A 14,439-nucleotide genomic window follows, 5' to 3' on the forward strand; every position below is an offset into this window, starting at 1 on the left:
CAGAACTAAATCAACCCAAAAAGTCTAATCTTAAGAGGCAGTTGGAGAAAATTAACACACGTAGTCATTCTGTCCTAGCTATGTCAAAGCCAACAAGAACCCAGTTCAACCTTGGGGATTCCCATCCAAGCTTTACAGAACCAGCAGGGCTATAGGCAGGATACCAGTCACTCTACAATTACAGTTGTGTTACCACACTAGGATTACGTTACTGCTCATGGGTCTACATCCTTTAAGAGCACTCAGCTGCAGTGCAGAGGAAAATCTGAAACTCAAGAACAAGAAATGGTCTTTAGCGGAAGACAGGATTTTTATTCCATGAAGACAACAAAAGGACTCAGGTACCCCAATTTAATGGTCCTGAAATTTGCACCTGAAAGTGGTGCAAAACAAGGCCAATGCCAAAATAGTTACTGCTATGCAGACTTTTTTTTTTCATAATCTACATTTAAATCAGCTGTATAAAACCCAAATAAAGCTACTTTAAACCTTGACTCTAATATTACAGCACTTGAGGGCAGGGGATTTCCTGGAGAATCTGTATTTAATTTTCCGGAATGAAGAAGAGCATGACTTACGTGAATTCAGGAACGAGAAAAGGAAATCCAGAGACTGGATTGTAATACCTTCCCCTTAAATTTTCCTCCCTAGCTTCCTTGACGTAGTCCTTTTTACACAGCTACAACCTGCAGCCAGACAACATACTTCTCAACTTCAAAACTGACAGGAAAAAAAGCTGAAGACAGAACTTCGGAAAGTAAATTCATAGTTGTCACTCAAACCGTCCAGTCTGGAAACTTCATGTTTCCAAAACATTAAAAAAATGCACAAGTAGTAACTTGTTTCAATACACGTTCCCCACATGTACCGATTCTGAAGGGCATTATTATACAGTAGCAGAGTTCTTCCAATTTTAGGTTTTGGATTTCCTGATCAAATAAGGTAGTGAAAAAACTTCCAAAATGCTCAGAAACAATGAAGATTTAACTCAACCTACTGAAAGACCCAATAAATCCCCATCTCCACGCTGTCTCTAGTAAATCCTCCCCTATGCTACACCTAACAAGTCCTTATGCATGACTTTTCTTTAAGAAGTCTTTAGAAATAGCTATACGTTAGGGCCATTGCAATCCCTTTAATTCTCTCTCCTCCTCAAATTGGGATGTTGCACTCCAAAATCTCTGGAACAACAAATCATGCTCAGCACATGACTACTTGAGTGCATGTGGTTTCACTGGGACATGCTTTATTTCTGTCAAATGAGACTTCACTTCAGTAGCAATGTTCAGCATCTGGACTTGAAAGCATATGCTAAACAGAAGTCTTTGCTGCCTCAACCACTTTCTCATCATATTTCTCAGCTGACCCATTTAAAACAGCAAAGAAGTTAAGGAGTACACAGGACTCAATGGAAGCAAGTACGGAAACTGATTGCATGTAACTACGGCTGAGCTCTAACAACAGAAGCGTCATTCTCCCTTCAACACTGGATATTCAGTCCAGTGCTCAGCAACACCACTAAATCAAACATCAACACCCAACGAAGCTACCTTCCGGTTCAGAGGTACGATCCTGTATTTTCCAAGCTACTTCACAAAAAACATCGAGAAATTGGCAAGTACATTTTCTTGGTTGTGGAAGATCTACTTTGTTGGTTTTTTTGTGGATCATTGCATTTTCAACTACTAAACAATTCAAGATTTGTTTAAACTGTATATAGTACTGCTCTTACAGCTATAACTTTTGTAGTTATTTTGATGAAAGGAATTATATCTCAAACCAAGATGTACCTAGCAGATTACACTTTTATGAACTCATACTCAATACGAGTTGAATAAATTTCAGAGCGCAAGCACAGAGTAACTCAGAACAGACACTGTTCGTACTCCCAGGTCTCCACTTGAGGAACAAAGGAAATTTGACATGTCAGAACTGGGACCTCCTTCAGGCATTTAATGCTACACAAGAAGAAATTAGAAGGAACATTGCTCTGCAGGCTTATGTTCCATAGGATATTGTTTCAGCAGATTAATCTGTCTGTTTCTCTTTGCTCATTTGAACTATCCTCTGTATGCTGAGAGCTATACATAGTGTAGCATTTGTTTAATTGAATAACCATTGCCACAATTAGACTTTCAGCCCTGAAGTGGCTTGGTATGTTAAACATGTCTTCCAGTTAAACAGTTCTCTCAGGTAGACATCTCTTTGCCCAAAGAGCCTACCCACTAGCACTCTGTCATTGCAATACTCAGAATAATCAAAAAAATCATTTACTCATCGTCAGAATCGTCCATAATCTTACTTAGTTAGTTATGCAGATACCTAGTATCTGCAACAGCGTTTTAAATATGCTTCGTGACATTAAGAAGAATATCCCAAACACAGAAATAAAACATGTTGGATACTGAATATGTCTGCCACATAAAATTTCCATTTTTTTTAAAATATGGAACACATTCAAGCTATGTTTATTCTTACTCCATATCTTCACTCTAAATAAATGAAAGTCAAACTATATCCAGTCATAAAACTGTTAACTCAAATTAGAGCTTCTAATTTTCATTAAATGAGTGTCTTAGCATGCATATTTCAACTTATGTCTGTGGTTATCTTTTATTAATGGACATTAGATGAAAACTGGTGTCTTGTCTCCTGGTAGCAAGACTGGGAAACAAAGAATAAATGAAGCATTCAGTCCCGGAAACAATTCCTCAGTGTATATGGAAGCATATCATGAGGAGCATGGTTTTCTTCAGAGTATTTCATTTGTTTGTAATCTCTTCCATTTTAAAATAGAATATCAGTAAAAATCAAACAGAAAATTCAATCAAATCAGATTATTGAAATTTCGTTAGCAAGTACCAGTCTGTTAGACTTAGCTGATTAAATAGATGATTATTAAATACATACTGCAACTGTATATGTTTAAATATATTTAATCTAGCTGGTCTATTGTCATTGAAATCTTGGTGTCATACTCGGACAGTGAATTACTGCTCCTTGATATCAGAGAGGAGAAATTCAGTCCAAAGAAAATAGAGTCTCCTAAATCATAAGGAAAAGGATGACAGTTGTAGTAAAATAGTATGATCTTGCAACCAAAATATTCTGTGGTCATTCTAGCCAGACAACTCTGCTACTAAATTTTATTCCTTTACAATATTTCTCCAAAAATCAAGGCTGTTATTCTCAAAATTACAGCAATGATAAAAACTTGATAGCCTTTAGTAAAACATATACCATGAGGAAGCTGCAAATTAAAATCCCTTCAAAAACTTCATTTTAGTCTTAAAGTCTCAAAATCAGGTCAAACAATAACACAAATTTGGAACTGACTATGCAAAGCCAACAGACTGTAACATCGATCACTGACACTATTAAGAAGCCTTGATTCCTGTGTCTGCTTACAGAGACCTAACTGCCAAGTCCTTGAATTTATTTGTTTTAATGATATACATTGCCTAAGATATTCCCCATGGAAAACATATCCACAAGAAGATGTGTAAATTCAGGATCCTGATTTACTGCAGTGCAGAACTGGCAGTATCCCAACACTACTTGGGCAACCGCCCAACTATAAGCAGGTATAATGCACCTTTAGGAATACTTTAAGCGGTAGGGGGAAAAAAAGAAAAAAATAGACCAGCCATGCTATAGCAGTTCTTTGCATTATTAAACTACTGTATGACTTCCACAGAAATCTACGGATGCATAAGCAGAATTAATATATATTGCCTGAAGATGTCTACCTGAAAATTAGGATGCGGATACAGAGAGATTCCTCAAACAGATGTATTCTGAATTTACTGTTCATTCAAAGCATTTTAAATCATTTTCAAAATGTCTCATATTCCTAAGAGGATCAAGGAAGATATCTTTTGTAGGGATTTTCTGAAGTCAATAACATTCAGGAAAAAAAAGCAGTAACTGCAGAAATGTGACCTAAGCCTCTAAAACCAGGTACATCCTGTTCAAAATCAAAAATTCTGGTTTCATGTAAAGCATTAAGAATACAAGAGAATAAATATTACTGATCACCAAGAATATCACTAATGTAAATGTCAGCTTGATCCTTACATACTCCTCTCAGTAATTTCTGGAATGATGTAGGCTTTAAGCTTAATAATTAAAAAATATAACTGTATATATAGAGATCATATCTATACAGAATAACTTGTCTTTAAGATACCACCATTATAAACCTTCGTGAACACATTCAGAACATACAAGCACACCTCCCTAACACAAGTGTCAGAAAACAATTTCAGTGAGGTGGGCTCTGCAGAGCTGTTCTGCTTAAAGATCCTGCACCAATAGCTAACCAGCAACCTTTTAGCTCACCTTTCTTACGCTTCATTGCACGATTAAGTAAGTCTATGCATAATTGAAGAGCCACTTTGTGGGGTTTTTTGGTTGGTTGGTTTTTTGCTGCTTCTATCCTTTTGAAAGTCTTCGGGCAATATTCTAGTGTGAGAGATCCAAGAATTTGCTCAACATCACTCTTATTGTAGGACTTCAAAAATCAACTCTCAGGTTCCCATTCTTAAAGAATCCAACAGATCCATTTCTCACCTGACCGTCTCTCACAGAGCAGCTGTGTGTTAATGACATAGACCTACAGCTGCAAACAAAACTCTGTTTTAGCAGTCTGGCTAAGACACACCGGGACGCTTTACAAACTACATCCAGAATCCTTCCTCAGCTGTGTGCGCAATGCACGACCAAAGGGCAGATCTCAGCCCATCTCCTTTCCAGAAGAGCAGCCTGCTGAGCATGTCCCCAGCAGTCTCTGCTCTGCAGCCACCTTCCCAGCTCCTGAGGGCAACCATCTAACACGATCTGCCCCAAAACTACACAAAGCTAGTGCCGTCCAGTATTCTTAAAATGTTCTTCTCCACCTAAATAAAAAGATGTCAGCATTTATATTTAAGAAAACTAAGTATTTTAGCAGCAACTAAAAATATCATTCTCCTTTATTGCCTTTCCAGATTTAAATCACCTCCGGCTTTGCTGACCGGGCCAAGCCAGTGCTGGAGACCTCCTCACAGCGAGCCCAAACCAAGGATTTAGGGGCTGGAGATTTGCTGCAGTGATGTAACTCGAAAATGATATACCTCAGAAAACTTGGCTAAGACTGGATACTGATAATACAGCAACTAGACCTGAAAATATCCAAAAAGAATTTGAAGTTAGCCTTTTCATAGCCTTCTCCGCTTCTCATACCCTTCCCCCCAGCAATGATTTTTAAACTTTATTATTATAGATTAAGACTGTGTTTATCAACTAAAATATTCTAACAACTAGCAGCCTCACCATAAGCACTGCAGTCTTGGCATGAGTGGATGTTTTTCATGTCAGTACACGATTGTTTGACAACAAGAGAATAAGGAAAGCAGCAAGAAAAAAAATATAATTGTGTAAAACCACCTACTAGCAAACTCAGCCAACCTAATCAGAAATTTAGAAACACTGAGACTGTCGTTTCTTATCTTAGTTGTGGATATTCTCTGTAGTAATAACTCAGTTTTATGCTAACATTTTCCTTCTCCCACCTCCAGCTTGTAAGTACACATTCTACTTTTGTTTCACAATACAGACCACTGGGAAAAAAAAATTAAGACAGAAGGTTGCACAACTGAGTAACATGAGAGTACACAAGAACATTGGTGTTAAATGGGAGATGCTTCCAACCACAGACCTTAACATTAAAATTCAAGATGCACAGGAGACAAATACAGTTCCTTTAATACTTGTCGTTTTCTAACAATCAACGCAATCAAAACAACTGGCATATTACTAAACTGCTACAGACTGAGAAATTTGTTACTGATACCAGCTTAAATCCAGACTAAGCATCTCACAATCTCGTCAGGAGGGACACATGGTAGGTAGAAGCTTATCCCTATCAGGCTGAAAATTTCTCTAAAAAATAAAACACTTCCCAACAACCTGGGTTGAGTTTTTGTTTGTTTGCTTGTTTTTAAAACAACATAAACAGCAGCTGAGTGAGCTCCAGGCTCAACTGCACAGAAGCCAAAGAGAAGACGAGCACAAAAACATGCTGTGCTGTGGCATGGCAATTCCAAAACACTGAGGGTGTTATCATTGAGTGACTTCGGAAAGCAGGTCATCAAAACAAATATTTTCTGCCAGTCAGATATCTGTAGTGAGGAAAACGGAGAAGCTTAAAGATATACAAGACTTCCTTACACAAAGAGTAAGCCAAAGAGCACCGAGATACACTGATCTAGATACCAAGGAACATCTCTGCTAAGGCATTCCCACAGTCAGCCCAATCCTCCTATACCACATACGAGAAAATTTTTGCACAATATTAAAACACAGCTTTAGATAGGGCAATGACTTTGTTCCATCTAAAACAGAAGATGACAAGTTCTGTTTCAAATGGTCATGCTTTTTAATTACAGCAACAGTAAAAATCGCAGGAAGAGAACCCAGATGTGTACTGGGGATGCCTCACACAGGACTTGGGAGGCTCGAGCAAATGAGACACTTTCAAATACATACAGAAATACTGAACAGCATGGCTGAAAACCAAATCCAGCCACTGTATGACTAATGAGGGAGGAAAAAGAAAAAAAAAATCAAAAGCTTAGAAGTAAAATATTTATTGCCAAAGGTCCCTTTCTGCTACCATAGCAAACATTTAAATTTTGATCTGAAAAATTCTGTTCTACTCTCCAGAGGTACATGCACCATCTATCTACAAATCTCCTAAAACTTTGGTTTCCAAGAAAAATGTTAATTAGAAACTTACTTTTGGATATGACAACTGTGACTATTACATGGTTATGAAAAAAAACATTTTTTTCTTTGAACTACCCACAAAATATGCATCAAGTGACCAAACTCAATATTTTTAAATAGTATTTTTAGGTAGATTTGAATAAATGAAGCAGGTAAAAAAAGCCAGGTATGCGTGTCAAGTAAAATCTCAATTCTGTAACTTTGCCTTGAAGGTTTTAAGCCCTTTTATCATTAACCTCCCATCAAATGAAAGTAGTAGGATGACTGGCAAATGAAGAATAACTCGAGCTGAACTGCCACTCTTAATAACCCAGTTTCCATTTAAACAGGGATATGGCCGTAGGGTTTGAGAATTTGTCACTACCATGCACACCCGCTGATAGTAAAGTAAATGCAGATAAGCCAATTTTAAACAACGTGCTCCATTTTATCCCTTTGGCCAATAAAAAAGGATCTACAGAGACACTTAGAACATTAACAACTTCTTTAAAAACAGAAAATAAAAAGTTGTCTGTGTTTATACCGAATGCAGACTATTATTTTCAGCATTGCCTATATGCAACAGAAATTTACCATTTTTATAAATACAGCTGACAACGCATATAGAAACAAAATTTTAACAGTGAATGAAATTTGATAAAATAAACAGCATCTACAGATAAGAATTTAGCTTATTCTCACTAAGACATTAAGCTGTGCCTCAGGGAGGTCACACACACAGGTCAATTAACAGCTCCAACAGTTGCAGCTATTTTAATAGATTTTTCTAATGAACACAGAAGATTAGCACCCAATTTCAAATTTCCATGCAAATCATATCATTGCTGGGAAAAAAGCTGACTTAGACTTCCCACTTAAACTGAAAAACAAACAAAAAAGCCCTTAGCCTCCATGAAAGAAAGAAGAACTTTGAGTGAAGAATTCTGACACGTTCAACGCAAGCGACCAGGTTGTGTGCTCCAAGTTCATTTCTTAAATCTTATAACCAAGCGCATTGATTCTAACCTTTATCATATTGCTTATCCCCTGCAGTAGTCTAAGAGTTTTTCATAACATGTACTTTATAAATTTGGAGTTCTGCCTAGAAGAATGCCATTCCCTGTATGTATGTTGAATTTATTTAAGCACAAAAAATTTATTTTAGCACAAAAAGGTATCTCTCCAGGTTTATTGTGCTAAAAATAGAATGTTGAAATTAGATTTTGGGGTCTGAGGGATTCTCTCTCCACACAGATCTCAAATCGCCCATTAAAATAAAATATAAACCTACAACTCAGATTGACATAATATACACTCATGACTTCAAAACTTTGATCTAATATTTAATAGGCTGAACCCAAAAGATAACACTGAATGATTTTATCAATTTTTTTCAGAGATGTGAAATGCTAGAGCAAGTGCATTTTGCATTAGCATCTATATGTAGAAACTGCCAAACTGCCTATTAAATCTACCGAATAAATCAAGGAGAAAAAAAATGTCAAGAAGTGAGTAAATAGGAATGACAGGCAAACAACCAAGGTGAAGATGAAGTCACACGAAAGGAGTGACAAAGTGAATCAATGCAAAGGATTGGCAAAAAGCACTTCATGTTAACCCTGATTTCACAATTTTCTGTTTGCAGATTTTATTTTCTTAGACATGTATTCCCTGATAACTTTCCCTGCTTTGCTTTTATGTGTAAGTAGTAGCCTTGATTAATTCAGCATATAATTCAAATGGTTAGAATGAGCCAAGACATTACAACTAAACAAAAACTCTGGGACACATAATGGACACAAAACCCAACTGGCTACAGAAGGACAAAACACCAGCACAATGGTCACTGGCAAATTAATCTGTAAAATTAATTACAAAGATTATATTGATCTGATTACAAAATAATCTACCCATCTACAGACTTTGACCTTGTGCATTTCCCATACGTAAATGATTAATATGTTTCAGTAGACATTAATTTAACCTTGTGGAATAGTCAAGGCTTAGCATTGAAGTTTGTTCAATCACATCTTCCTTATGATGGTCAATGCAGGAAAAAAAATACATATGCATAAAAGAGGCACACAGGTGCATTCTTTGCATGCATTAATATTCAAATAATACCAGACAACCCAGCAAATCTTCATTTAGAGCCTGGACTAGCTGCAGTGAATGAAAATCTGATAAACCTATTTAACCGTTTATACAATCAACCAGTAAGCTGATTGTATAAATGCTGATTGTATAAATCAACCAGTAAGTTGATTGTGTAAAAGAAGAAACTGCAGCTCTCAGATGTTTATTGTAAATCTGAGATGACATTAGATCACATCCCAGTTAATTACAAGCCACGTTAGATTTGTCGATTTGGCACCTCTGGCGTGAGATGCTGGTCACTACTACTTTGACAAAACTGATGCGAAACCAAATGACAACTTATTCTAATGAGAAGACATCCCACATACTAATTCTGTAAAATCTCACTGAATACAAAAAATATAACACACTTCAGCAAGTAAGTCACTAGAAGCTCTCTCCCCAGAACCAGTAAATTTCTCCATTGTTTCATGATGAAAATGGAGTAGCTTACTGATGTTTACAGACTGCACTGGGGGAGGGAGATGGCATTAAATGCTGTCCACACTTCAGAATGAATTACTCAGAATATAATTAGAATTAACACCATATGAAGGGAAGAAGAAACACTTACTAGTATAGGACTTCATTTGCTTCATGCCTTTCATATCTAACAGTTTCACACATCAGTCTGAAAGAGAAAGAAGTCATTTTTAATTACGATTTGTATCAGTGTCACAAAAGGCTTCACTTTCTGAAGTTAGTCAGCATTTTCACATTTGCCTCCAGCCCTTACAGAAATCAACCATCATTTTAAAGCTTAGCTAATTTCTTAATTTAAGAGAATAAATCATTAAGTCTAAGCATTAGAGTTATTAGTTTATCCAAGATCAGATTTGATTTAGGACATTACATGTAATTGCTCCCATAAAAAAAATTATAAAGTGGGTAAAATGATACTGATCTCATTTATAAAGTTATCTGATAAAAGTACATTGCTCTATGAAGAAACAATGCAACCTTTAAAAAAAACAGACGATCACATTGCATTAGCTCACGTTCAAGCTCAATAGATAATACAATAACTTCTGCTGCATGATAAATCAATGTAAAAAAAACATGGTAAATCAATTCTAACAATCATTTTGTTAGAATTCAGCAACTTAACTTAAAAAATTACCAACAGATTTTAATGCTAAAATCCCAGAGGGCTCAAAGTAGAGAGCATTTCCTGTAGGAAAATCCTCTGTCTAGGGAGGAGGATTAAAACACTTATGCCGCATTTGTCAGGCAAATAGCGAATGCATAACAGAGAGCAACTATAATAGGCCTTACCACATACTAGGAAACACAACATTAACTTGGTGGGAAGGAAAAAAAACACATTTCTGTCTATTGTCTTAAGGAAATGGGCGCAGTAATTTACTGAGGGTGGGAAGGAAACAAAACCCACTGCCTCCCTTGGACATCCCAGGGCACTGAAGCTGACCACAAACACACGGGCTGTTTGACAGACAGTCAGCCAGAGATTTGCCTAAGAGGCTCTATGAACATCCAAATGAGAAACTATATTTAAATTTAGGAAAGAAATTCTCATCCCTTGCAGGATTTGTCTTCAGAACCTCAGTGTGCCAATGATCGGCTATCCATAGCAGTATCATAAAAGCAGACAAAAGTGCCTCAGCAAGAAGGCTCAAAGAAGTTGACAAGAGGTCCAAAAGAGCTGATTTGGGTTTGGTGTGCCATTTAAAAGGCTTATCGTTGTTTACGCTAACTTCCTAATTTATTCATTTCAATAGCCAATAGGCTGCTAAAAGTTTCCCTCGCCCTCATCTCTTTCAGGATTTTACTTATGTCTGCTCACTAAAAAACAATCCTTTTTCTGTCCATAAGTGACAGGTTTGTAGTGGTACCTTGATAATTCAGAAATTTTTCATAAAGAATTTAGATCCTAATTCCATTTGTTCAAGAATCAAGCTTAATCACCTTCACCCTTCACCCACACACAGTATTTTGGATTTAGTCTTTGGACCATCTCCGAGAACTCCTCTTATAAGCAATTTCTGCGTTGTATATAACTAAGTCTCATGTATTGTATACAACTTTCTGCTAATGAAAAATCTGTCTTCCTTGCACAGCAAGAAGCTTTTTGAACCACAGAGCTTCCTCTTTTTCAGACACCATTTCCCACCATAGAATCAACCTTGCCAAAACTATACAGAAACCGAAAAGCTACTGTCTGCTTCCAGTGCCTGGCTCCTCACCTTCTCCCACCAGTCCTCTGCTTTGAGAGGTTCATTACAAGTGGACATGAGGTTATTGGTGACAACATACCAGAAGAAAATGAACAGTCATTGTTAGATATCAAATTTTAAAATGAAAATACTCCTTATAGAACATGCTGGATAGTCTGTACCCTACTGGTCTGAAAAGATTCTGGGCAACAGGCCATCCAAGAGTAGGAGTTATAGGAAACAGAATCACTTTAACAAGCAAGTTTTGTTCCCATATGAATTTGAAGCAGAGGAAGTACATTCTTGATAAAGTCACAAAAGTTCACCACTGGCTCTTGAGTTTTAGAGCATTTTGGTACCATTATTATGATGGTAATAGGGGAGAAAATGCCTTGTACAGAAGGTAGACAAGCATTTCAATTCTTGTGTTAAACTGGAACAGTTAGAAATTGCACTTACTGTAAGTTACAGTAAAAACTAGACTATTACTTCAAGTATTTTAAAAACTGATTTAGTTCTGGTCAATACTGCTGTTGAATTTGCACTCAAATGTGATCTTTGTCCATCTCCTAAACACACGTAATAAATTCAAGATGAGCTCATCAGCAAACCACAAGGTAGATTATTCACTACTGAAGGCTATATTTACTCCAACAGTTTTAATGCATCTCAGAAGTTTTTGAGGCATCCCACAGCCACAAGAAATGCTGTTTCCTAAAGGATGCTATAAAAGCTTTTTGTCCCACATCTGCAGGGAATCCAGCCTTTCCCATGTATGGCACTGCAAACAGAAGCTCTCTTCTAGGAACGTAGTGTGCTGGGAGAGCTAGCCCAAGTTCCACACATTCCTCAGCAAGAACCTCATTCCGAACAGGAAGCCAAAAAGTACAAATCAACATACCATGTAACCATATGTGCATGCTTTGATCTTTGTAAACAAGTTAACATCAGCTCAACTCCAGCTATGTAAAACTTGATATTCTGAAACTCTTGCATATAATAGCAAAACAGAAAATACTTTGGAAGGAGGCCATGATTACATTCAAAGGAGAAGTAATTACACAGGCTACTTTGAAGTCAACATTCATATTGCAGAACGTGTCGTGAGCACATTGGGAGAAAGAAAACTCCACCTTTTATTTTCTCACAATTACAGGACATTGGCTTGGGAATGAAGACTCCGACAGAATGACGAAGCAAGAGACCAGAAATTAGAACTTAAAAGAGCATTAATCAAGTCAAAGTTGCTTCAGCATCCTCAGATGTGGCAAATGTTGTCAAGCCCCAGGATGCAAAATAATAGTAATTCAATCTCCTTCCTTGTAGAGCATACAGGAGATGTGCAGGCCTCCTTTTTATATCTGCCAGAAACACACTGATGTCCAAATACTCTTAGAAGACTCAGCTGGTAGTAAGATATTTGTGTGAAGACAACTGAAACAATGACTTAAAATCAAATAAATGCAAGTCTTTAAAAATAATATAAAGTACATCTGGAAGTTTTTATTTAAATTACTTTATTAAAGTACTTTATGGGGAAAAGAAATCTGATGATGACATTTATTAGTTTGTTGTTTTTGTTTGTATGTTTTGTTTATTTTACTAAGTATCATTTGCATGTGTATCACATAATTTTTCTAAAACTTCTGCACAAAAGGAAGCACAAACTGAAACAGAACCCAAATAATAGACTGCTTCCATGATTATTGCATTACTTAAGTGATTTGGACTATGTGCAGCCTTTCCTTCAGGACCAGAAGTTGTACATTGTACATAAAGCATTACTTTTAGTCTCAAAGTCTGAAAAGAAAACGCACCCACCCGTAACAGAACACAGAAGGAGCATATAGGGATACACACATGCATACATACAAGAAGAAAGCGTTAGGACAATAAAGTAATAAATGGATGCAGTGATAGCCAGCTTTTGAATTCAAGGTATGGTACACAAGAGCAATGTATAGTTACCAAGCCTCCTATTTATTTACTTCATTAATGTATACTATTTTAATGCCTTAAATATTTCAAAAATAATGAAATAAAAGTGACTGTTTCAAAAAAAAATGTTATTTCAGTTATGGCAGATAAATTCAACCCATCACCTGTTTTCCTGACAGCTGAATTCCTGACAGTTCCTGGAAGAAATTTTATTTTATGGCCAAAGCAACATTCTTATACTTGTTTTAACTGAATTTTTGTTTTCTAAATGTTGTCATGTCTGCCATCATGAACATGTTCATGCAACAATGAAGTATCTAACTTAGAATTTAACAGGCCTTTGATTGTCACTGAGGATTACGCTTACGTTTTTTAAATCAATAACAAGGATTTGCTGTGAATTATGCATCGTCTGGATAGGAAATTGATAAAAAGTGTTAAAAACACTCCTATGGCAATAGGAAAATTCAGCTTCAAATTTTGATATCAAAGGCAAACCCAAAGTAAATTGTGCTTGTCCTCTGCCCAGCTCTACTTTCTCTCTTTCAGGGAGAAGACTATCCTCTTTACTTTTCCATACAGCTCCCCAAACAAATCTTCCAGACTAGCATATATTTATCTTTGATTTGCTTCTCCATTGGAAACCTTCCAGTATGAAGTTCTATTAAGAAACAAGAAGGATAACCACAGTAGCAGGTCTGTCAAAGACACAGTCTAAAGTATAGTGAGCGTCTCCAATACAAAATCCTTAGCTGTCCAGACACTCAAGGTGACACAAGATCTGGAGACTGAGGTACATAAGTAGATTTCAGTAGGCCTTTTTCAATGGAGAGACGCAAACAAGAGGCAGCAAGACACTACACACTCACCTTGCTATCAGAAGCAATTCAAAATTATTTCTATGTAGCCCTTCTACATGCATTCAGGGCTGGTTCATACCCATGATAGAAGAAGCTTCAGTGAGAAGAGTTTAAAACACTGACAAAACTATTTTCAGCTGAAAACATTCTAAAGTAGAAACATTACCACTTTCTTTATTGTATTCAACTTTGATTATACCTACTACCATGCAAGTTCAAAACTTCCGTAAAAAGTCTGTAATAAAAAATATGTACTCCTTCATATAAATCATGGAATTCCATTTTAATAAAATGAAAGGATAATAAAAATTCTGGCAGCCATCTTCTTGCTTTTTGATGGGAGTGTCAAATGCAAGTGACAAACACCTAATAAAATATTATTTCCATGCTTTCTATGAAATATACCTTAAATAGAAGATTGTGTCTGTAAGAAATGTTTATTACTACACAACTGTGTAAACCTTTTTTCCCCACACATAAGCAGTAGCTCTTATAAAGCATCATACCTTAGCTGATGTTCTCGCAGATTAGACAAGGCTTCCATTCCATGTAAATAGGAATACACAATCTCCAAATCCTGAAAA

At 36.5% G+C, this 14,439-nt stretch overlaps 1 protein-coding gene across 6 annotated transcripts in view; it reads right to left on the minus strand.

The window, feature by feature from the left end:
* RAPGEF2 (Rap guanine nucleotide exchange factor 2) overlaps positions 1-14,439 on the minus strand; it is a 183,443-nt gene that overhangs the window by 113,666 nt on the left and 55,338 nt on the right. For all 6 annotated transcript variants that reach the window (XM_080589661.1, XM_080589657.1, XM_080589659.1 and 3 more), the window contains exons 2-3: positions 14,362-14,432; positions 9,458-9,514 (exon numbers count right to left, since the gene is read on the minus strand). In XM_080589661.1, coding sequence (XP_080445787.1) covers positions 9,458-9,514; positions 14,362-14,432 — 128 coding nt within the window. The remainder of the gene's footprint in view (positions 1-9,457; positions 9,515-14,361; positions 14,433-14,439) is intronic.

The sequence above is a fragment of the Anser brachyrhynchus genome (genome assembly GCF_964034855.1).
Source record: "Anser brachyrhynchus genome assembly, chromosome: 4".
Classification (NCBI taxonomy): domain Eukaryota; kingdom Metazoa; phylum Chordata; class Aves; order Anseriformes; family Anatidae; genus Anser; species Anser brachyrhynchus.